This window comes from Lactuca serriola, chromosome 5, assembly GCF_051521515.1.
Source record: "Lactuca serriola cultivar US96UC23 chromosome 5, Lser_US96UC23_V15, whole genome shotgun sequence".
Lineage (NCBI taxonomy): Eukaryota > Viridiplantae > Streptophyta > Magnoliopsida > Asterales > Asteraceae > Lactuca > Lactuca serriola.
In genome coordinates, this window is record NC_136412.1 from 304245239 (window position 1) to 304271643 (window position 26405).

The 26405-nt window shown below is 42.4% G+C and overlaps 1 protein-coding gene across 1 annotated transcript; it reads left to right on the forward strand.

Moving 5' to 3' along the window:
- The first annotated feature begins 4732 nt into the window (after positions 1-4732).
- LOC145050703 (uncharacterized) lies at positions 4733-6040 on the forward strand. The gene has a single exon (XM_078998911.1). It carries the CDS (start codon positions 4733-4735, stop codon positions 6038-6040), a length of 1308 nt encoding a protein of 435 aa, XP_078855037.1.
- Positions 6041-26405: the final 20365 nt, after the last annotated feature.

Consider the following 26405-nt stretch of genomic DNA (forward strand, 5'->3'; position numbering starts at 1 on the left):
ATGTTTGTGGGTTTTTGAAGGATTTATGCTTATTTATCATTTATCTTATGTCTATGATTCTAGTTCATATTTTTATGCTTGTTTAGTGCTTTGATTATGAGCTTGGTACTTTACTAAGCAATTGTTGATTTATTTCTTTGGTTTAGCATTGAATCATTGAATTTACTTAGAACAAGAGCTTTATGATGGTAGAAATCATCTCTAGTTTATGAATCATAACTCCTTTATGGATGTGTAAGCATTGACATCCTCTAGGAATTGGGGATTTCTTCATTCTTAAGGCTAATCAACTTCTTGGGTTCAATTGCTTCAATTGGGTCTTTGATTTTGATTAAGAAGGTGTGTTGTGGGCTTCCCCAACCTCCATACTACCTATGAGAAATCTTGGCATATCATGCTTCATGATTGCTATAATCAATTTGGGATGAATGATAAGCTTCATGTTAAATCCTAATGATAAACACACAAATGTTCATTGTGTTGAATTGCCTTGGTTTGCCAATTCTCTCCAATATTTGAGCATCTCACTTTCTTGCTTAATTCTAAGTTTTTAGTTATTCAAGTATTTTAGTTTTCAAGCAATCATAACACCCCCCTATCACACCCCAAAACCTGGACGACGGAAACGTTCTGGGGCGGAGGATGTCATGTACAATATCACAACAAAGCATAATAGTAAACATGCAACAACATCATCCATTGCATTAATAATAGAATTTAATACAAGTGTGTTTTGTATAGTTTATAAGACACCAAAATATGAATCAAAATAATAGACAGGTCTTGAAAGCTCCATCTTCTCAAAACCTGGCATCGGTACCTGTCTACTGATGACCTGAGAATACAAGTTATTTTGAAAGAGTGTATCAGCTTTAAAGTTGGTGAGTTCATAAGCATTTTAGTGTCATTGTTTGTATGAAAATGTTTGTAAGTGTTTGATGTATAAGTTTGTAAATGTTTGATGTATAAGTTTGTAAATGTTTGTAGTGAATGATTGTGTCTCCTAGAAAATCCTATATTTTCTACTAAAAAGTAGTCTTCTACCAAGGCCCAAATGTTCTGTGTGATGTTTGTTTGTAAGAGTGTGTATCTTTCCCAAGTATGACTATCATTACCGAACATATAGTTTTTACATTACTTTTTATGTGAGAAGATCACAAGATGAATGCAATGGGAAAATATAAAGTACTATAGTATTGTATGTAAGTAACTACCAATGTACTAACTACCTTATACCAGTTTGTTAAATTAAGGTTGGGATGTGATGTAGTAGTAACCATGATAAATCAATAAGTAGATAACACGACGACCTGATGGCGCCGAAAAGTAAATGTGACATTTGTCACCCCTTGCCTTTCGGCCAAGTGTAGCAAACAGTCGGAATGAGGGCTTGTCAGTACCGTATAGATCTATACACATAATGTCCGCTCTCCCTCCAGGAGACTCTGGTTACCAAACTTGACACAATAGTTTGTTGCTATTCCATGAAGTAGACTCATATTAAAGTTATAGTATTCTAGTATTTGCATAGTATGTACTAGTGCAGTGTATGTTCTCTCTGTCTAGTATGTAGTATGTTCTCTTTGTTTCTCATCATAGTATGTTCTCTTGTATAGTGTATAGTATGTATTGTTTCTCGTTATAGTATTCTCTATCTGTTTCTCTTTATAGTGAGTATTGTTTCTCGTTATAGTATGTATTGACTCATGTATGAACTGACTCTTTGTATGTTTCGTTGTTCTAGTAATAGTCTTAGTGACTTCCTAAACTATACCTATTATAGTTTACTAGTAATGTTATTTGTATGACTGAGTGTGTGGAACTGGGATAAAAGCTTTTATGTCTTATACATATATACATAATATATAACTAAGGATCAAACGACACTCGGACAAACAACAGGGTACTCTAAGTCCACAACCAAATAAGGAATAGGAAGTAAAGTGAGTTATCAGTCCTAAGTCCTTCCAACCTTACTTATATAGCTATATATGCATTAGACATGGTTTTGACAATATATAAGTTTGAAAGAGTTAAAAGAAAAGGTTTGGCATATAAGAATAAGTTTGATAAAGAGTTTACTATGTAAAAGGGTTTGATAAACATTTTGAAGTAGTTTGTTTGATAAAACAGTTAAAAGTATAGTAAATCCATTTGTTTGATAGTTATTAATCACATGTGATTGATATAATAACTATAATGTTTCAACTTGTATTCCATCCCCCCCCCCCATAAAAGCATTTAAAATCATTTAAAAGGTAGATTAAGGGGTATGAACTCACCTGTAGTGAGTGGTATGGATGAACAGGTGGTATAGGATGCTAGGTGTCAAGTGAAGACTTGAGCACACACACGGATCCTATTTAGCATATAATGATACATATATGTATAAGATTGGGATTTCAACAACTAATCATGTAAGGAAAGACACCCTAGGACATAGGAAACACTTAGATTCAAGTGCTAGAAGTACCAAGGGTTGCATCTAAGGGGGTGTATGGCCACACATTAGTGTTTACGGCCAAGTGGTATGATTCTTGTGAGTTTACGGCCATAGGGTTTTCGGACCTATGATTTTACAGCCGTAAACTCATAAAGTTTAGTGCTAAAGAGTGAATCAAAGGTCTTACAATCCATAAGGAAGTGTTCTAGTCTCTTATCCAAGCCTTAGGAAGAAGTTATGGTCCAAATGCACCATTAACTAGGGTTTACGACCAAGGGAGATGCTCTTGGTCGTAAACACCTCATGTTCTTGGGAAAATGCTTGATTTCAAGGAGTAATTCAAGGGTCTTTACAAGGTAGTAAGTATATAAGAGGATACTTACAATGTAGAAGCTAGAAAGGGTAGTTTTCGGTCCAAAGAACAAGAGTGTTCTTGATGTTCTTGAGGATCTAGACTCAAAAGATGAAATTCATGGATGAATTCAAAGGTGATTCAAGAATAAGAGATGTATCAATGATTCAAGGGAAGAAAACTTACAATCTTGAGGATCGAAGAGTAAAAATCGGATGCTAGTTGAGAGAGAAATCAAGTTCTTGAGGTTGAAATGGTAAAAGTGAAGAAAAATGGCCAAGGTTCATACTTATAGCCTAGAGTTTACGGCCACCATGAGTTTACGGCCGTAAACTCATGTGTCCTGGCCGTAAACTCCTCATTGAGGGGTTTATGGCCTGTTTGTTGGTTTTGAACTACAGTTGACACAAACAAACACTTAATCCTTTGATGTACTAGGCTCAGAATGCTCAAACAAACTCTAAACAGTGCTAAAAGTTAGCAGAAACAAGTCTGACTTTGATTGAGCTGAATAGTTGTACAAGGTAGAAATTTCAGGTTGTCACACCCCCCCCCCCCTTTAGTTTAATTGTAGTTAGTTAGTTTATTTACAATAGTTCTTTTACATTGCATTGGTGATTGAATACAACAATTTCCTCGAGGATCGATACCCCTTTTTACCAATATATTATGTTTTATTTGCAAACAAAGGGTGTAATTTGATTGGTGGACTTGACATCCCACCAAGTTTTGGCGCCGTTGCCGGGGATATTGGTTATTGTTATTTGATTGTTTATGCCTAGGTCTACAAGAACCGGTGAACTACTCTATGATCCAGAAATTGAAAAAGAAGCAAAAAGATTGAAAAAGCTAGCCAAACAAGCAAAGCAACAACAACTCATCCAAGCTTCTTCCTTTTCTCCACTAATCAACATAGAAGACCAAGATCATACTTCAAGTGATACCGACACCGAACCGAATTCTCCAATTGTTGGTCAATCCTTTGAAGACATTCTGTTTGAAAACTACATAGCCATGAATCACACTCCACCTCACAATCCCAACCCAAACCCAAACAATCAAGATGCTAATACCCCACCCCCATCAACCAAGACAATAACCACAAGAACCTCTCTGTGATATGCCACCTTGGAATCAAGCCCCTCCTCAAAACCAACCCAATTATCAACCCCCACAACCAACACTTCCACCAAAAAAACCAACCTCAAAACAAAGCTTTTCAAGTTCAACAAGTACATTAACCAAATCAACCCAATTACCAACACCCTCCAATGTACCAAAATCCAATGTACCAACAACAACAACAACCTCCCTACAACCAATATCCTAACTACCAACCTTATTCACCACCAATGTACAATCACAACCAATACCCATACCCACCTAATTACTTGCAACAAAATCCCAATTACCCCAATCCACCCAATCCTCCTCAAGAGTTGACATTTCGACAAATGATGGAGACGGATGTTACTCATACACCTCTTGCTATTATTTATCCCACAAATCGCCGAGGAATTGAATTAAAGTCAAGTTTCATACATCAACTTACCAAGCTCCATGGTTTGGATAGAGAAGATCCTCGAAAGCATTTGAACTCCTTTCATATGATATGTGTTAGCATGTTTCCCGAACATGTTACATTGGATGATTTCAAGTTAACCGCCTTCCCGCTCACCTTGGAAGACAAAGCTAGAGAGTGGTTATTCAACTTGCCACCGGGAACTATTCACACATGGGAAGAGTTACTCAAGGCCTTCAATAGCAAGTTATATCCCACATCCCGGATATCAAGCCAAAGAAGTGACATTTTGGGGATTCGTCAAGGGGAGAATGAGACTTTTCATGATTTTTGGGAGCGATTCAACAATTTGTGTACAAATTGCCCTCAACACAACATACCCGAACAACTACTTCTTCAACAATTTTATGAGGGTATGAATGAAAAAGATCAGAGGATGATTGATGCTTCAAGCGGTGGTGACATCTTCAACAAGACACCTCAAGAGATAAGATCACTTTTTGGAACCATTTCTCAAAATCAAAGGAACTTTGGAACTCGCAATGAAATGAAGAGAAATTCTCCACAAGTGGTTGGTGAAGTTAGCAACACCCAAAACTTGGAATCAAAGCTCTTGGATCTGACTAATGTGTTAAGTCAAATGGTGGTAGGAAGTGGTCAACAATTGATGGTGTGTGGTATTTGCGCAATGACAGGGCATTATACAGATAAGTGTCCCTCACTTGGTAGTGAACCGGAGGATGTTAATGCAATGGGAGGATATCAACAACCAAGACCCATGGGCTTTCAAAATAACTACAACCCAAATTGGAGGCATAACTCAAACAACCCATACCCACCAAATCAAAACCCACAAAACATCTTGATGAGACCCCAATTTTCTCAATACCCATCACAAAAACCTCCATACACCCAAACATCTCATCCACCTCCACATTACCAAAAACAACATCAACAAGGCCAATCAAGTGGTAACCATCAAATGAGTCTTCAAGAACTCGTTACTTCTCTTGCTCAAAGCCAAACCCAATTTCAACAAGAGACCAAGAACACATTCTCCAACATTCAAGCGCAAATTGGAGACTTAGCCACTGCTCTCAACAAGATAGAACAAAAGGGTAGACTTCCATCTCAAACCGAGAAGAATCCCAATGTGAGTGCAATCACCATGAAAAGTGGGAAAACACTTGGAGAAAGCAACCTCAAAAGAGTTTCAAGAGAAGAAGAAGATGAGGTTACTGTTGTGGAACATTCGAAAGTGGTAGTTCCTCCAAAGGAACCGGTTGTTCCAAATATTGAGCAACCCGAATATTCCAATAAGTCTATCAAGCCATTGGTCATACCACCACCCTTCCCTTCCCAGTTAGCCTTTTCCAAGAAGATAGAGGAAGAAAATGAATTATTTGAAACTTTCCGCAAGGTCCAAATCAACATTCCACCATTTAATGCTATTAAGCAAACTCCAAGTTATGCAAAATTCCTCAAGAATTTATGCACCAAGAAGAGAAAATTCAAGGCAAATGAAAAGATTCAAGTCAATGCAAATATGTCTGCGGTTATCCAAAAGAAGTTACCTCCCAAATGCAAGGATCCGAGAATATTTGCTATCCCTTGTACCATTGGTGATTTGCATGTCGAAAGTGCCATGTTAGATCTTGGAGCCTCGGTCAATGTGATGCCATATTCTCTCTCAATGTCGGACCTTTGGAAGAAACTAGAGTAATCATTCAATTAGGAGACAAGTCAAGTGTGTCTCCAAGAGGAGTGTTGGAGGATGTATTAATACAAGTTAATCAACTTGTTTTTCCGGCGGATTTTTATGTCATTGATCTTGAAGAGAAGACTCCTTCCAAATCATCTATGATCCTCTTTGGATGACCTTTCATGCATACCGCTCACACAATCATTGATGCCCATAAAGGAAATATAACTATGTAGTTTGATGGAGAAACCATTCACTTTAACATCTTTGAAGCAATGAGGTACCCTACTAACATTTCTCCGTTGTATCGGGTTGATGTGATTGAGACAACAAACAAAATAAGCCCTAATGTATGCACAAACAAGATACTCATGGAAGATGATTGTAAGCCTAAGAGGGAAGCTCAAAGAAGATTGAATCATCCAATGATGGAAGTGATCAAGAAGAAGATAATTAAAAGGTTCAAAAGGTGCAAAGAGAAGAAAAAGGCATTTCATGACCAACACATAACCCAAAAACACTTTATTCCAGGTCAAGAAGTTCTTCTTTATCATTCACACTTAAAGATATTCCTGGGAAAATTGCGATCTCGATGGCACGGACCTTTTATTGTCATAAAAGTGTTTGAACACGGTGCAGTTGAAATTAAGAGTTTGGAAACAAATCAAATATTTAAAGTTAATGGGCATTGCTTGAAACCATTTTATGAAGGCTTTGACATGGGAGAATTAGACAACATCACATTGGAAACTCCGATTTACAAAGATTGACGGAGGTGGGACTATGTCTTGGTAAAGACGTTAAATAAATGCATTGTAAATAAATAATCTCAACTTGATGTTTTGGGTGTTTCTAAGCTTGAAGTTGGTCAAAAAAAGCATATTGAATCCTAGCAATGATCTTGGTAAAATTTGAAAATAATGCCAAAAATCTGCAATTAGCGCGGGTACCCACGCAGATTCCGAGTTCTAAATTACCCCCCACATGCGATGCCATCTGATTGCTGCGCGCGGCCGGTTCCTCACCCGCGCAAATCTTTGCGCGACCGACTGCCACCCTTGCAACCTACTAGCGCGACTGCCTTCCACCCTCGCAGATTATCGCGCGGCCAAGACTAAATCCTTCCTCTTCTTTGCAAAACCAATGATGCTAATTCTTTATTTGCGCGACCCAACCATCACCCACGTAAAGTTTGCGAGGGTACCCGCACAAATATGTCACTTCATAAGAAAATTTCGAGCCATTTCATATGCTTCCTTTGTGCGACCAAGCTTTCATCCATGTGTATTTAGGCAGCCAAGAACTTCATCCAAGCATCATTATGCGACCCATGTGTTGCTTCCATACCGTCCTCGTGGGCCTCCTCCACCTTGATCCTGATATGATCCTTCCTTACTCTCATCCTAAGCATTGACGACAATGCTTAATTTTAAGCTTGGGGTGAGGTATTCTTTATCTGTTATTTTTGATTAAGTTACAAGAATGGTCCCTATGGTTTAGGGTAATTTGCGTGTTTGGTCCCTAACTTATTTTTTTAACTCGGAAGGTCTCTACTGTTTGTTTTTGTTACACGTTTGGTCCTTGTTTTAGCTAAAAAGACTATTTTGCCCATGATTTTTTAATTTATTTAGATAAACACACCCCCAACCCACCCCACCCCCTCACCTTACCTTACCTACTCCACTATTTTTTCCTATTTAAATAATAGTATTTTTAGGTAAGACAGGGACCAAGCGCGTAACAAAAACAAAAAGTAGGGACCAAACACGTAATAAAAGCAAACAGTAGGGACTTTCCGAGTTAAAAAAATAAGTTAGGGACCAAACGTGCAAGTTACCCCAAACCATAGGGACCATTCGTGTAATTTACTCTTTAGTTTTTTTATTGCATCTAGGTTGTATATAAGTTGCATTTAGAGTAAGTCATTTAGGTCATTCATAAAAATTTCAAAAATATTACATATTTTGTTTCTTACTTTTCTAATTTTCATACTTTTTAGATGCATTCTAATTTAAGTTCATGCATTTTTGTTCTCTCTTGTCTTATCATCCCTACAGGTACCATAGCGCCGAGTTATAAGTATTGAATCATAGATTGGTCCCGGGTCTTGATATGGAATTCTTTGTATTTGATAAATGGGACACACTTTAAGCCTCACGGACCAGTTTGAGACCGCTTGTGTGGGGATCAGATGCAGGCAGCTTGATTGGGCCTAGGTGCGGAGGGATGTGATTGGTCAAACTGATGTGTGCGAGCAAAGATTAACACGGTAAGGTATTTTGAAGACATTGAAGATATTGAAGACCCGCATCTTGATTTTGGGGGGAATACCCCTTAGTACTCCCGAGTCTCGTCCGAGCCTTACTTAGATTCTCACCACCTTTTTAATATAGGTCATCATTTTTCTAGGGGTCTAAATTAGATAGTTAGATAGATCTTTTTTATCACACCTTGCATTGGGGTGCTTGATGAACTTTGAAGTGGGTCCCCAATTCACATCTTTTGGGACCAAGTTTTTTCGGTAACACCCATTTTTGAGTCATACCCCACCCTTTTAGTAGATCTTGACACATTGTCAATGATCATTAGGTGTTCATGTTAGCCTTTATCTATTACTCCATTTTCACTATTGGAGTCCTACGTTACATGGAGAAATTCTTTAGACCTTCCAAGAAAAAAACACAAAAAAATGAAGAAATTGGAAAAGCGAAGACAAAAAGAAACAATGAAGAAGATTAAAGAAAAGCAACAAAAACAAAGAAGAAAAATGAATAAAAAAGAGAAACACAAAAAGAAGAAAAAGAATCCAAGTTCAAGGCTCCTCTCTCTCTATTTTCCCAAAAAAAAAACGAGAAAAGACTGAATATCAAACAACAAAGAGGCTAAAATCCAAATAACAGAAGTTCAAGATTGAAGATTTAAGTTGTTAGGTTTAGGTTTAGCTTACGTAGAATTTTATTTTATTTTTGATTTTTGGTGAGAAAAGGTCATGACGATGAGACGGTAGAGTGTAAAGGATAGTACAAGGGAGAAGCCTTTGAAATTGGATGTTTGCCCGGAGGCCGTGCTGCAAAACCCTATTTCGTATTAAACACTTTAGCCTAACAAATGTAGGAATCATCATGTGTGAAGAGACGCATTTCCTTCATGCATTATGGTCTGCATTGGTGGTTTAAAGTGCCCCTACTGGGCGCATCTTTGTTTCCTTTGTCTTGCACACCGCGACTATATCTAGCTGTGATCTATTCGCCCATCAAGTGGTTAAGAATGTGGTTTATGGATCTAAAGCGGGGAACATTTTGAAGATGCGTAGGGTCCATGAAAGACTGATTCTGACCATGTTGACTGATGTTGACCAAGTTCTATGGTATCATTCTTTTTCGTTTTTAGTTTAGCCTACCCCGAGCTCATTTTAGTCTTATTCTAACTTGAGGACAAGTTAGGTTTAAGCTTGGGGTGATTTGATAGTTTATTTTATTTCCTTATTTTTTTTAATTTATTTTAGATTTTTAGCTCTTTTTATTAATATTGCATTGTATATTCTTTATTTTCTTTATCATGGATCGTATCAGGGACTTTTTATTTTGCATGAGGAATTTTGCAGGATTTTGGAGCTCAGTGCGGTTGCAATTTGATTGGAGTTGGGCTTAGTAGGCTTTCCGATGCATTATTGGGCTTGGCGGATCCACCAAAGAAGAATTAGGCTTAAAAAACTAAAGGCTTGGATGAAGTGGGCTTGTGAAGATGGATCTTGGACTTTTAATTTGGGCTTGGAGCATCCACATTTGAAGCTAAAAGATGATTGGTTAATTTAAATCATGTGGCATATGGAGGGGACCAAAGGAATCTTTGGTAATGGAATGGTTAGTGGAGGAAAAATGAGCCAATTGCATTCCAGCAGCACTTGCACAAGTGGAATTTTCGTCGCGCAGGTACCCGCGCAACTTCCGAGTTTCGGTATTTTGGTCATTTGGCACACCATAACCTTGGGGGATCAGATCTATTAGCCACATTCTCGATTTTTCACCATTGGAGACCTGGAGGAGGCAATTTTGAAGCTCAATACTCATTCCTTTTCATCTTTCCAAGATATTGGTAGTTTCTTTATGCAATTAGACTTTTGTGATTGTTGTTATATTGCCATGAGTGGCTAAACTTTCTATTTTGGTAGACCTTGGCTAAAACCTATGAATGTTTGTGGGTTTTTGAAGGATTTATGCTTATTTATCATTTATCTTATGTCTATGATTCTAGTTCATATTTTATATGCTTGTTTAGTGCTTTGATCATGAGCTTGGTACTTTAATAAGCAATTGTTGGTTTATTTCTTTGGTTTAGCATTGAATCATTGAATTTACTTAGAACAAGAGCTTTATGATGGTAGAAATCATCTCTAGTTTATGAATCATAACTCCTTTATGGATGTGTAAGCATTGACATCCTCTAGGAATTGGGGATTTCTTCATTCTTAAGGCTAATCAACTTCTTGGGTTCAATTGCTTCAATTGGATCTTTGATTTTGATTAAGAAGGTGTGTTGTGGGCTTCCCCAACCTCCATACTACCTATGAGAAATCTTGGCATATCATGCTTCATGATTGCTATAACCAATTTGGGATGAATGATAAGCTTCATGTTAAATCCTAATGATAAACACACAAATGTTTATTGTGTTTAATTTCCTTGGTTTGTCAATTCTCTCCAATATTTTAGCATCTCACTTTCTTGCTTAATTGCAAGTTTTTAGTTATTCAAGTCTTTTAGTTTTCAAGCAATCATAACACCCCCCCTCCTTTTAGTTTAATTGTAGTTAGTTAGTTTATTTACAACAGTTCTTTTAGATTACATTGGTGATTGAATACAACTATTTCCCCGAAGATCGATACCCCCTTTTACCAATATATTAAGTTTTATTTGCAAACAAAGGGTGTAATTTGTTTGGTGGACTTGACATCCCACCAGTACTCCTGAGCCAACCTCTCACGTTCTACCAGCGGAACATATCTAGAACGGAACATCTCCAAGCACTGCTCCCAAGTCACTGCAGTCCTCTGCTCAGGAGAATACGAGCTAGTAACAAGTCTCCACCAATCCTTTGCTCCGGACCTCAGAAGGTTTAGAGCACACTTGACGTTTTGGTTAGCTGGGAAAGAGAAAGTGAAGAATCACCCCTCGATGTTAGACAGCCGCCTCATAGATATGATCAGATCCTGAACTCCATAGAAAGTCGGGGGCTTCGTATTGTTGAAGTCCCGATACCGAAAGACCATCCCATCAGCGACAACGACTGCAGTGGCTGCAAAAACGACAGCCTCAGAGAGGGCAGCGTATCGCTCATCAAAGTACTCCACCATGGAAGTTTTAATAGACCCAAACATCTCTTGAAACTGTGCCCGAAAGTGAGCAACAACCTCCTCCTGAAGGATCTCCCTAATCCTGTCCTCGGACATAGTCGACCCATTCTGGCCACCTGTCCCTGATCTTGATCCGGATCCTGCCTTGAAATGTCGCGTCATCACCATTCTAAAAATAAACCAAGGAGATATCATATAATACGCATATCATACCAGGGGAACCAACTCCCAACAAATCCCTAAGGGTTGTGACTTCCCTGTTACGCGTACGGTGTTGTGCTTCCAGTAGTATGGGCACATAGTACCTTCCACACCTACCCGTATTTGTCTCAGAGGATCATCACAACAACCCTAACAATACACACTAGCATACACACATACACTCAATCCTCACTTCCTAGAGGAAGGATAAACATTACGGAACTAGCCAACTGACCCCACACAACACATCCATGAAACGTCCACCAACTTTGCAGCACTCGTGTATGTTAATCATACATAACACACCGCAGCATCACAACAACCTCTCACTGACTAGTGAGTACTACGGCTCCCCGCAGCATCACAACAACCTCTCATTGACTAGCAGGTGAATACTACGGTTCCCCGTAGTATCACCACACCCCTTTGCTAACTCATGGATGTTGTAGCTCCCTGTAGCCTTACAAAACTTTCCCTTACGACCCACGTTCTGAACCTCAAGTCGACACCACTCACTGCATCTATTAACCCACACTCCACGGCCCAACATCGATAGGTGCACACATACCCGTCCAAAAGTAAGTGTCACTACTCCTGACGACAACGGACATGACAAACTCCTTTCCTCACTACAATTCTCATTCTTTAATAATCCCGTTTAACATCAAATAGCCAATGTGCTCCCACTGGAACCATAAATACTTGCTACACCAGTTGCCGGCTCTCAACTCAGAACTCAGAATAATCTAGAAATAAGGACGTCATACTCGGATACCCTGGTTCACTAACACAGAATCTCATAAGGTTGTGCTTAATCCACTGGTCTCAAACTCATGACCCCATGTTTGGGTACCGCATAGCTCGTACAGAGTCACTCAATCGGTCTTCCTCTCGCACCACTTGTAACCTCAGAGTATACCATCTCCAAATTTGAAACACCTAGGCATCGCCAATGGCTCAGAACATGATGTAGAAAACCCAAAAATCCCCCTTACTGATCATTACCCACATGGAACTACTCATATCGACCCTGAAATTGGTTGACGAATCAACTGTTGCCCTTCCATGGGTATAGATTACAATCTATACCTTCACTTGCAAACCTTAGCTATTGCCTCTGCAATCCAGCAACCCGATCGAACTCGAATTCGACATATGCTAACCCTGAAAATCACAGGCCTCGAAGAATCTTCCAATCCACTCATCCTTCCTTAGACACAAACTCATACATCCACCCGTCTGGCACCTCACCTTATCCTCGGCTCATGCGTCTGCACCGCAATTTCCCAAAACCATTTCTCTGTTCGCACATGAATGGATCATTGATCCCCTAACTGGAAATCTCATTCTCCCCCACTCAGGGTTCGAACAATCACCCAATTGGCACACCCACAGCCTACTCAGAAGATTGTCTCACCAGTCATGACACACTTGACTCTTAAAAGTATTACACAATCATCCTAGGACCTTCCCAAAGGAAACAAAACACTCTCCAAGTTTCCGTCCCTAACAAAATCTTGGAATCCTCCTCACATGACTGCATCTAGTCACCTTGAAGGCTTAGACTGACACTCCGCCAGAATCCCCACTGTTCCGAATCCAATCCGTCTCTAATCCGGAAATAATGCCCTATCACGCACTTCGACTACTAACTCCTCAAGCTGCCTCCCAAAACGGGAATAATCATAAAAGCACATACCTCATTCTCAATATCGATCCACAATGTAGACCACGAGGGCCACTGCCCCGATATACTCCTTTTTAAACACCGAAAACTACTAATAAAAGCACTTTTCAGGTCACAAAAAGTGACATTTCCACTATCGGCCGGTCGCTCAGCCCAGACCGTATTCTCCCATAATGCACCGTCCCTACTCATCCCTGAGTCTTGAGACTCCACTGGCATCTCACCAACAATCCCTCAGAGGTAACTCGATTTCCCTCTCAAAGGATGCTCCACCGAAATTCATTCAACATGGCCCTATGGCCCCATAATCTTTCATATCTGATCTCCGTCTAACCTACCACATCAGGATAACTGGTAAACCAGAAGCACTAACCATCACAAGTCTTGGTACTCAAACCATGTGACCACCTCTCGGTTTGCTATGCATAATGGTACCCAAGCCATGTTATCTGCCCTTAGTCTGCTACGAATCATAGTACTTGAACCATGTTCTCTCTTCTCAATCTGCCTCAAGTCATGGTACTCGAACCATGACATCACCTCTCAATCTGCTACAAACCATGGTACTCAAACCGTGACATCACCTCTCAATTTGCGACAACCCATGGTACTCGAACCATGACATCACCTCTCAATCTGCTAGAAACCATGGTACTCTAACCATGACATCACCTCTCAATCTGCTACGACCCATGGTACTCGAACCATGACATCACCTCTCAATTTGCTACAACCCATGGTACTCAAACTATGACATCACCTCTCAATTTGCTACAACCCATGGTACTCGAACCATGACATCACCTCTCAACCTGCTACTTAGATCCTCCGGAATACTCCCTGCATCGAGTATGGGTCCTCTGCTTTCAGTAGTACGGGACCATACTGCCTGCCACATCTACCCATACTCTCTACACGGACCACCCCAAAGTCCTTAAGTAGCTGCTCAACCTTCTCAATCACTAATCCACACGCGTGCTCGCTTCCTAGCAAAATTCTCTACTCTTACAGCGTACTCATCTGACTAAGGTCACTTCCTAGGCTCTTCCTAGGTCCTCAGACTTCTCCGCCATCAGCTCCTGAGAAACTTCTTATGATGTCAGTCATCTACCTCCTGAATATCGTCACATTCACTTGGTAGCTGACTCCCATCACCAGGAGTTCCACAAAGCACGAAGCAAGCAGCATTCGGTCATCGAATAAACAGGTAAAACCCACTCTAGGTGATAACTCCACTTGCTCTACTCATACTCAAAAGGTATCACCGAGCTCAAGCAACTCCATCCCTCACAGGTATCTGACTACTCTCTTAGTAGGCTCCTCAATGCTCATCTAGGTATCTCTCCTAGATTACTCCTCTACTCAAATCCCTTTCTAAAGGATTCCTGCAGGAGAATCTCTCTCAGCACATACTCGAAAGTACATCACAGAAAACAACAACTCCTAGGCTAAGGCATCACAAATCAAGCCACTCTAGTCCTAAAATATGAAATACCTAGCCTATCTCTAGCATGCATAATATCTCATAACACAAAAGTAAGGGTATTTTGGGAAATCACCGTTCGACGCTGGCTGATTGTACACACTGCTCGTTTCCTCTTTCTCTTAAAATTCTCTTACTTATTTTTAGAAAAATCGTTCCTTTTGAAAACTTTTCTCAAATCCTCAGTTTGAGTTCAGACATACCCGAAGGTGTATCTGAATCCCTCAAACCAAAGCTCTGATACCAACTTGTAACACTGTAAATTTTCAAACAAAATTTTAAATTTTAAAACTCATATCCACATATAAATAATTCTCAAAATCACAAGTTTCGATGTCATAACATTTTTCAAAATAGTTTTCAAAAGTAATTATTCAAATCCAGGATCCTCATTCATGACTCTTTTTTCATGTGTGTGTACAATCGAGTTGCCGCCTTCCTACGATCCTGATAAGAACCTGAAACACATAACACCTAACACGGTAAGCACGAAGCTTAGTGAGTTTCCCAAATGTAACGCCCCATTCCTGGTATGTTGCTTTCGTGGCATTTATTTAGAAGTTTTCGAGAGGGACTCGGCAAGTCTATGGACCGACTCATCGAGTAGGGACGAGATTTCGAGCACGTGTTAGTCGGCGACTCGGCGAGTCCATATTCGGGACTCGGCGAGTCTGTCTGCCAGGTAGAAACCCTAAATCCCCGGGTTTGCACCCTATTTAAACCACCTTATGAGCCCCAAACTCGTTCCCTTCACCCTCAGAGCATCATTTAGCAAACCCTAATCATTCCCTTGAGTAATTGAGCATTTCTTCTGTGAATCTTGAAGTTTTGAAGAGAAGAAGGAGGCTAGATCCAAAGGAGAAGAAGAAGATCCAAGTTCTTGCACCATTTCAGAGTTTATTGAGGTATCAACCGATTCCCTTCTGTTTCTATGATTTATTTCTCTTTCACAAGCATATTTAGCCTCTTTTAGCCATTTCTTAGCTTGTTCTTAGTAGAGAGATCACATTAGATTGATTAGCCTTCGGATCTAGCCATGCTTCAGTTCCAAAATCGTAGATCTATCACCTTTATAGATCCATTTTGCATGATAGCCCTAGATCTACTCTTCTAAGTGCCTTTTTAGCCTTCATATCCCTTTTCATGCGTATGAACACGTAAAGTTGGAAACTTTACGTGGTAAATCAGCCTTAGAAACTCAGATCTATAAATTGTATGTGGTGGTTTTGATCAGAATCGAGTTTTTAGGATCTGCATGCATGTGACTCGGTGAGTCGTTCTTCGGACTCGGCGAGTCAGGCCGCGAGTCTCCGATCTTTACCCTTTGAGTGATTCCGAGTGGAGGCCAGTGAGCAATAGGATGGACTCTGTGAGTCGGAGGTTAAACTCAGTAATGGAGGGACTCGACGAGTTGTTCATACAACTCGGCGAGTCCAAGACAATCTTCTTAGATCGAAGAACAACTTGTTGAGTTGTTCATATGACTCGACGAGTCGGATGCAGATTGCCTGAGCTTTTGAATCAAGAGGGTACTCGTCGAGTCGATGCCATGCTCAACGAGTAGCCACGAGTAGGGTTGAGAAGTGAGACTAGGGACTCGGCGAGTTGGCGGCCCAACTCGGCGAGTCAGGTCAACTGTAGGTTGACTTTGACCGGGAGAGTTGAATTTGACCAGGGGTAAAAGAGTCATTTACCCAATGCAGTGATTAGCATCTGATTGAGTGTGTTTATGGATTTGTAGCCGGGGAGATACCGGAGCTGCAACAGTTAGCTTCCAGAGCCATACACACAGCAGCCAGTTCACGAGGTGAGTTTCCTTCCAGTAGGAACGGGTCTAAGGCCACAACGCCGGCCCGTTCAGTTAGCAGTAGTTTCTGGACTTCGGTCCAATGTAGTAGTTAGTATGTTTGACGCCTCCATGGCTCAGACAGGATTTATGTGTTTATGCTAGTTGATATGTTATGCTATGTTGTGTTCAATTAGTCCGGACTTCGGTCCGATGTAGGGGACGGGGTCCCAGTCAGTTTCGGACTTCGATCCGATGTAGGGGACGGGGTCCCAGTCAGTTCGGACTTCGGTCCGATGTAGGGGACGGGGTCCCAGTCAGTTTTCGGACTTCGGTTCGATGCAGGGGACGTGGTCCCAGATAGTTAGTCTGGACTTCGGTCCGATGCAGGGGACGGGGTCCCAGTCAGTGGGCAAGGCCCAGTATGTGCTTTATATGTATTGTATGGTATGTGGTAGTTTGGGGGAGCTCACTAAGCTTCGTGCTTACAGTTTCAGTTTTGGTTTCAGGTACTTCCGCAAGCAAAGGGAAGAGCTCGGGATGATGGCATCGCACACACCACAACTTCAGTTTTTGTCCTGGGAGTTGATTCAGTTTCTTGATATGTTGGATACAGTTGTGATACAGTTCTTCTCACATTATTTTATTATGGTTTTCGAAACACGCAACGTATGGTTTTATTATGCGATACTCAGTTTCATGGTTTTTGTTATAATAAAAATTGAAAATTTTGGGTCGTATTTTTGGGTTGTTTCAAGTTGGTATCAGAGCCTTGGTTTGAGGGATTCGGGCGCACTCCCGAGTGTGTCTGAACTCAAAGTAAGGAAGTGGTAAAAAGTTAAAAAAAAAAAAAAAAAAGAAAAGAAAAGGATTTTGAAAAGCACTTAGAAAGAAAAGAATTTTTTAAACAAGATAAGGGTGTGGTGCATGCGATCAGCCGAGCTCAAGTAAGTACTCCCAAATTACCCATACAAGTTTTATTATGATTAATTGTTCCAGTTTCAGTAGAACAGCATGCTAGTATAGGACTAAGGATCTAGGAGGATGCCTTATGTGCCTGCTATATGTGCTTCAGCTTTATGAGAATTGCATGCTAGTATTGAGTAGACACCAGTAGGATAGCTTGTTTAGGTTATGCCTGGTAGCGTGAGCTTAGCATTGTATGCTAGTACAGTTCCTCGTTATGAGAGTAGATTTGCTTGAGTAGTTTCCGGTGTCCGAATGTTGCTTGCTTCGTGCTTTGTAGAACTCTTGGTGATGAGAGTTAGCCGTTAGGTGAATACGTCACGTCACATGTGATCAGGGTTGAATAATCTCAGAGTGTTGGATTTGGCCCTATTGCGCAGCTCTTGTTTGAGTCCAACCGTTGTAGGGACGAGCCTTTTACTCGAAGGATTATCCGAGCCTCATCACATGTGATGGTATTCAGGTGATGGCTAATTAGCATTACAAGGAGGCCTTCAGCAGCTGAGGACTGGTTTGAGTGGAGTCAGATATTTCCCTAGGGCAAGCCTAGGATGAGAGTAGTAGAGATCAGTAGTAGTAGAAGTGACTTGGTGGAGTCAAGGCAATTCTTGAGGAAAGTACGGATAGATGTGGAAGGTAGTATGGGCCCGTACTACTGAAAGCAGAGGATCCGTACTCGAATCAAGGAAGGCCGAGACAAGACCAGGAAGCTAGTAGTAGTATCAAAGATCCCTTGAGATATTCCAGTTTTCTGATGTTGCTATGATGTGTTTCAGAATGGTGGTTTTGCGTTCGAGGCCAGCAGCCGGCAGTGGAGGTGCCGGGGAGGGATTAGGATCAGGCTCGGGGGACGAGCGCATGGATGAGCAGACCAGAGAGTTTCTTTCTTCAGAGATTACTCGTATCATACTGGAGCAGACTCCTGTGATCTTCGGTTCGATCAAGGAGGGTATCCTAGAGCTGATGGATGAGAGGTTGGGCACCTTCCGTGCCGAGGTGGCGGCCATGATGGGGTTGCGCACACTTACGTTCAGGGAGTTCAGGGCATGTGGAGCTCCAGATTATCACAGGGCGCGGGACCCCATAGCGAGTACTAGATGGTTGGCGGATGTGGCCAACGCGTTCCGCACGAGTAGGTGTCCCGAGTGGGACAAGGTTAGATTGGCATCCTGTCTTCTGAAGGACAGGGCACGGGATTGGTGGGAAGAGGTCGGACATACCATTGGAGATGATGCAGCGTTAGATGCCATGACCCGGGCTGATTTCTCTACCAGGTTCAGGGCGGAGTTTGCACCGGTTATTGAGGTGCAGCAGTTAGCCAGAGAGTTTCAGGACCTCACCCAGACTACAGAGACCGTGGCGGAGATCACCGCCAAGTTCAGGGAGAGGGCTCTTCTTGTTCCTCAGTATGCAGCCGATGAGGAGATGAAGAAGGCCCGTTATCATGAGATGTTGCGGAGCGATATCCTCCAGTTTGTGAGCCGGTCCAGCTGTAAAACGCTGGATGACATGATTGCTAGGGCTCGAGAGAGGGAGATTGATCTCGAGATGGAGAAGAATAGGAAACCGGAGGCGGTTTCGGGTCCAAGAGGTTCGGGCAAAAAGCCCAAGGTTTCAGATCATAGATCCAGGATTCAACCGAGCCACGGTCGATGTGGCAAGTGTGGGAGGATGCACGATGGGGTGTGCAAGGCAGGGAGTTCAGGCTGCTTCAAGTGCGGTCGGACTGGGCATTTGAGCAGGGATTGTATGACCCCTGCTACTGCCATCGCAACATCAGATCTGATTTGCTTTCAGTGCAATCAGAGGGGACATAAAAAGTCCCAGTGCCCGAGTTTAGCCGCAGTAGGGAAGGTGGTTGCACCTGCCCCTGCTACTTTGAGGATTACATATGGCCGGCAGGGCCGAGCCGAGGCGCCAGTGGCGAAGAGTAGGGCTTTTCAGATGACAGCAGAGGAGGCGCGAGCGACTCCCGATGTGGTGACGGGTATGTATTTTTCCCTTCATCTCTTTATTATTATTGGTTGATTATTGCTTATGATTATATGTTTTTATATAGGGTCGTTCTCTGTGAACGGCATTTCTGCTATGGTATTATTTGATTCGGGGGCTACCCGATCGTTTGTATCGCTAGCGCTTAGCAAGAGATTTAGTAAAGCTCCAGGGGAGCTGGATTGTCCACTAGAGGTTGAGATAGCAGATGACAGGACCGTGAGGGTCGCCAGAGTGCATAGAGGGTGTTCTCTTCAGTTGTTTGACGAGCAGTTTTCGGTGGACCTGGTTCCTATTCTCCTGCGAGGGAATAAGGTTATAGTAGGCATGGATTGGCTGAGTCCCAATGGGGCAGTGATTGATTGTGAGCTGCAGCTAGTGAGGGTTCGCACTCCCAGTGGGGGAGAGTTAGTGATTCAGGGCGAGAGGCCGTGATGCAGTGGGAGGTCCCGAAGTCTCCATCCGAGATTCGGAGCTTCCTAGGGTTGGCAGGGTATTACTGGAGGTTCATTCAGGATTTCTCCAAGATAGCAGTGCCGCTCACCCAACTGACCAAGAAGTCGGTGGTATTTCGTTGGGGGCTTGAGCAGCAGGCAGCGTTCGAGACCCTCAGGCAGAGATTGTGCGAGGCTCCGATCCTTACCTTGCCAGAGGGGGTAGAGGACTTTGTAGTCTACTGTGATGCCTCAATCACAGGTATGGGAGCAGTGTTGATGCAGCGAGGCCATGTGATAGCTTACGCCTCGAGGCAGTTGAAGCCTCACGAGGCTAACTATCCTACCCATGATTTAGAGCTGGGGGCGGTTGTGTTTGCCCTCAAGATTTGGAGACATTATCTTTATGGGGTCCGTTGTACTATCTACACGGATCACAAGAGTTTGAGGTACCTTATGGATCAGCCGAGTCTGAACATGAGGCAGAGGAGGTGGTTGGATGTGCTGAAAGATTATGATTGTGAGATCCTTTACCATCCAGGGAAGGCCAACGTGGTGGCCGACGCCCTAAGCCGCAAGGTGTCGGCAGCCCCTATCAGAGATTTGTGTTTGAGGATGACAGTGATTACTCCGTTGTTGGAACGGATTAGGGAGGCTCAGGTTGAAGGCCTCAAGGAGGAGAGGCAAAAGTGTGAGAGGATAGTGGGCCGAGTAGCTTCGTTTGATTATGACAGTAGGGGATTGCTGATACTTCATGGGAGAGTGTGGGTACCGTACTGGGGTGGGGTACGGCAGGTGTTGATGGACGAGGCTCATAAGTCACGATTTTCTATCCACCCAGGGGGGATGAAGATGTATAGAGATCTTCGACCCGATTATTGGTGGCCCTGCATGAAGCGGGATGTCGCTTGGTATGTTGAGAGATGCCTGACCTGCAGGAAGGTCAAGGCGGAGCACCAGAGGCCTCACGGCAAGATGCAGCCGTTAGACATTCCCGTGTGGAAATGGGAGGACATTACCATGGATTTTATCACCAAGCTTCCCAGGAACGCACGAGGGGTAGATTCGATATGGGTAGTAGTGGATCGGTTGACGAAGAGTGCTCATTTTATCCCGATCCAGGAGAGCATATCGGCAGAAAAGTTAGCTGATATCTATGTCCGTGAGGTAGTGGCACGCCATGGAGTGCCGGTATCGGTGGTGTCAGACCGAGACGTCCGTTTTACATCCAGATTCTGGAAGCGGTTTCAAGACGAGATGGGTACTCGTCTCCATTTCAGCACCGCTTTCCACCCTCAGACGGACGGGCAGAGTGAGAGGACGATTCAGACTCTCGAGGACATGCTCAGGGCATGTGTTCTAGACTTCGGTGGTAGTTGGGATACGTATCTTCCATTAGCGGAATTTTCGTATAACAACAGTTATCATGCGAGCATTGATCGACCTCCCTTTGAGATGCTTTATGGGAGGAAATATAGGACCCCGATTTGTTGGGGCGAGGTCGGTCAGCGGGTCGTTGGGAGCACAGAGGTGGTGCTCAAGACGACCGAGTTGATTCAGCAGGTCCGTAGTAGACTGCAGACTGCGCAGAGCCGGCAGAAGAGCTACACCGACAGGAGGCGTTCAGACTTGGAGTTCCGGGTGGGCGATATGGTCCTTCTCAAGGTCTCACCCTGGAAGGGTGTCATCAGGTTTCGGAAGAGGGGCAAGTTGGGCCCCAGATTCATTGGTCCTTTCAGGGTTTTGGCCCGAGTGGGTTGGGTTGCTTATCGGTTGGATCTTCCAGTAGAGCTTAGCCAGATACACAACACATTCCATGTGTCTCAGTTGAGGAAGTGTTTGGTGGATGAGTCAGCAGTGGTTCCCTTAGAAGATATTCAGGTTGATAGCAGCCTGAATTATATTGCGAGGCCGGTCGCGATTCTGGACCGGAAGACAAAGACCTTGAGGAACAAGGCAATTCAGTTAGTGAAGGTGCAGTGGCAGCACCGGAAGGGGTCTGAGTGGACGTGGGAGGCTGAGGAAGAAATGAGAGAGCACTACCCGGAGTTATTTGCAGATTCATCCGTAGCAGACTTCGAGGACGAAGTCTGAGACAAGTGGGAGAGAATTGTAACGCCCCATTCCTGGTATGTTGCTTTCGTGGCATTTATTTAGAAGTTTTCGAGAGGGACTCGACAAGTCTACGGCCCGACTCGTCGAGTAGGGACGAGATTTCGAGCACGTGTTAGTCGGCGACTCGGCGAGTCCATATTCGGGACTCGGCGAGTCTGCCTGCCAGGTAGAAACCCTAAATCCCCGGGTTTGCACCCTATTTAAACCACCTTATGAGCCCCAAACTCGTTCCCTTCACCCTTAGAGCATCATTTAGCAAACCCTAATCATTCCCTTAAGTAATTGAGCATTTCTTGTGTGAATCTTGAAGTTTTGAAGAGAAGAAGGAGGCTAGATCCAAAGGAGAAGAAGATCCAAGGTCTTGCACCATTTCAGAGTTTATTGAGGTATCAGCCGATTCCCTTCTGTTTCTATGATTTATTTCTCTTTCACAAGCATATTTAGCCTCTTTTAGCCATTTCTTAGCTTGTTCTTAGTAGAGAGATCACATTAGATTGATTAGCCTTCGGATCTAGCCATGCTTCAGTTCCAAAATCGTAGATCTATCACCTTTATAGAGCCATTTTGCATGATAGCCCTAGATCTACTCTTCTAAGTGCCTTTTTACCAGGGGTAAAAGAGTCATTTACCCAATACAGTGATTAGCATCTAATTGAGTGTGTTTATGGATTTGTAGCCGAGGAGATACCGGAGCTGCAGCAGTTAGCTTCCAGAGCCATACACACAGCAGCCAGTTCACGAGGTGAGTTTCCTTCCAGTAGGAACGAGTCTAAGGCCACAACGCCGGCCCGTTCAGTCAGCAGTAGTTTCTGGACTTCGGTCCAATGCAGTAGTTAGTATGTTTGACGCCTCCGTGGCTCAGACAGGATTTATGTGTTTATGCTAGTTGATATGTTATGCTATGATGTGTTTAGTTAGTCCGGACTTCGGTCTGATGCAGGGGACGGGGTCCCAGTCAGTTTCGGACATCGGTCCGATGTAGGGGACGGGGTCCCAGTCAGTTCGGACTTCGGTCTGATGTAGGGGACGGGGTCCCAGTCAGTTTTCGGACTTCGGTCCGACGCAGGGGACGGGGTCCCAGATAGTTAATTCGGACTTCGGTCCGATGTAGGGGACGGGGTCCTAGTCAGTGGGCAAGGCCCAGTATGTGCTTTATATGTATTGTATGGTATGTGGTAGTTTGGGGGAGCTCACTAAGCTTCGTGCTTACAGTTTCAGTTTTGGTTTAAGGTACTTCCGCAAGCAAAGGGAAGAGCTCGGGATGATGGCATCGCACACACCACAACTTCAGTTTTTGTCCTGGGAGTTGATTCAGTTTCTTGATATGTTGGATACAGTTGTGATACAGTTCTTCTCACAATATTTTATTATGGTTTTCGAAACATGCAACGTATGGTTTTATTATGCGATACTCAGTTTCATGGTTTTTGTTATAATAAAAATTTAAATTTTTGGGTCGTATTTTTGGGTTGTTTCACCAAAATACCACATACAACAAATTCACCACTCGAGGCTATATTCTGTAAGACCCTTCGGTCAATGTGTCTCAGCGGGACCCTCCAGTACCATAGCTCATTGGACCCTCTGGTCCGGTCTAGCTCGTTGGACCCTCCGGTCCGGTCTGGTTGAGGACCCTCTGGCCTCATTAATCGTTGGACCCTCTGGTCCGGTCTGTAAAGCTCCGCATGGCATAAATCACAAAGAAATAATGCACAGCATAACACATAAGGCAAGATAACATAATACTCAATGTAAGCACATAAGACCTTCCGATCACATATAACTACCACTCAAGGTAAAGTATAGTGAGAAGACTCACCTCGGGTAACTCGAATGATCTCGAACTTGAAACACTGATCGAGCCTCCACCTAATCACATACAGAAAATATCTCAACTTAATAAAGGCTCTCAAAGGCTAGACTATTCCCTTCCTATGCTATCCCAGAAGGGTAAAAGACCATTCTACCCCTCCAATGGTCCAAAGGTCCACTTGTTGACTAAACCCTAAAAGTCAACGAAAGTCAACCCTAAGGAGTACGCGGCGTGTACAAGCTCTGTACATTGGGCGTACTCGGATGCTATACAGAATCGGGGACACTCGACCCCTACGCTGCACGTATTGGGATTACGCCCAACGTACTCCCTAGTTTCACCAACTTCATGATTTTGCTCTTAATCGATTAAGACATGAGCTCAAATCCTAGATTTGGTCACTCTAAAGCATCTCAATCCATAAAGTCGGTGACTTTAAGCCTTTGCATGGCTGTAAAGGTCACCAACACCAAAATCACACCACTTCCTTCCTTAAGAAGCTCACAACTCATGCATGGTTCACTCTTAACGTCCAAGATTGCATTTTTATGGATCTAAAACACAATATACACTTAAAAGGGGCAGATCAAGGTCTATGGAGCTCCTTTACTCATAAAGTCTCCACCTTTGGGACAAAAACCCTAAAAATGGTCCATAATACACAAATCCAAAAAGGTTAAGAAAGCTTTGAGCTTTTTACCTCAAACTGATGCTCCAACCTCTGAAAAGCTCAGATCCAAGGCTTGCACTCCAACATTATCTTCTTCAATGGCACCCTCTTCTCTTCAAAGGCACAAAAGAACACTATCAAGCTCAAACACACACACACACACACACAAAACTCTAGAACGAGGGTTGGCACTCTTAGGGTTTCATTCTCTGGAAATGGTGGCTAAAAGTGAGGCCAATATGTTCCTTTTATAGGGCTCACCCCCATAATTAGGGTTTCAACCTGAACCTAATATGCGCAGCATACACTAAGGTACGCCCAGCATACTGGGTAGTCTCCGCGTCAAGAACACACTCATGAGTACGCGCAGCGTACCCTCCAGTATGTCCAACGTACTCAATTACCATAAAATATTTCAAGGTCTAAACTTGATAACTTGAGGAAAGAAAGGATCAAAAAGATAGACCTAAATTCCAGGATGTTACATACAATGCACTCCACTCCAAGATCTTCACACCAACTTCTTCTTTCTTCAAAACCCCACCAAACTCTCTTAAAGACTCACAAACTGGCTTCTTTTTGCTCTAGGGTTGCTTGAGGGTCGAAAGCTCTGAAAGAGGTTGGATAATAAGAGGGTTTATGTCCATAAAGATACTTAAATATGAGCCAAGTCCCCAAAATTAGGGTTTTTCATGCTACCCTCGTACGCCCAATGTACAACCACGTACGCATGGCGTACTCATCCGACCTAAAACCCACCAAAAGCCACATTGGGCCCCTTTTCACCATTTCTCAACTTATGGACCAAAATGCAATGTACTAAAATCATAAAGACCAAGATTAGAAGTACCTTAACATCAGGATATTACAAATGTATACTTAATTATAATTTGTTATAAAAATAAAGCAAACCATTAGACTTAATAGATAAAACCAATTTCATGTTTAATTATATGTATTAAGAAATAACTACAAGAGCAATAAGAGGCGCTACTGTATCATCAGATAAAAAAAGGGACGAAATTTATAAAACAAGATGCATAGTGAAGATGTGAGGAATGTACTTCAAACATACATTCCCAAGTCACTTTACCACCAATATATAGCAAGATGTACATGTGGTTGGACAAATCCCACATATGTAAGATCACTGATTCAGGTTGATTTCATAAGATAAAAGAAAACCCTTGATTGTAAAATCACCATTGTCGGAGAAGATATCATCATATCTTGGTGTAGACAAAACCACCCATAACTCCGATTAAACCCCTGGTGATCAACGTTGGCCCTATCCTTGACTTTGGCTTTATTCTTGGAAAATGAATCAAGCTTAAACTTCCAGCCATGTCGATTCAAACGTACGGTTGAAACATTAGAAATTGTTGTGTTTTTCTATTGACATATAAATAGATTCATTGATCTAGGGATCGTGCATGTGGATGGAATGAAAGAAAAAGAGTAGGAAAAACAATTATAAGGTCGACAATGTTTAGAGGAAGAAGGGGAGAAATCCAACGAGCTTCCGCTCTCTTGGTCTTCTTATTTGTAGGGTTAAAGAAGATACCTGAGGCGAGATTGTGGGCGTGTAAGGTTAATGAAGATGCCTAAGGCGAGATTAAAACCGATTTCCTATTTTAGGGGATATAATTAATTTGACAATTTACCATTAATAATTAAGGATAATATTACAAAATTACTCTTTTGTAGGTTTTTGAAATGATTGGTTCATATTAATCCCTATATTCACACAATATATAGTTAGAACACATGAACCTACCTCTCTTTCTCTTTCTCTATCTCTCTATCTCTCTCTCTCTCTCTATATATATATATATATATATATATATATATATATATATATAGAGAGAGAGAGAGAGAGAGAGAGA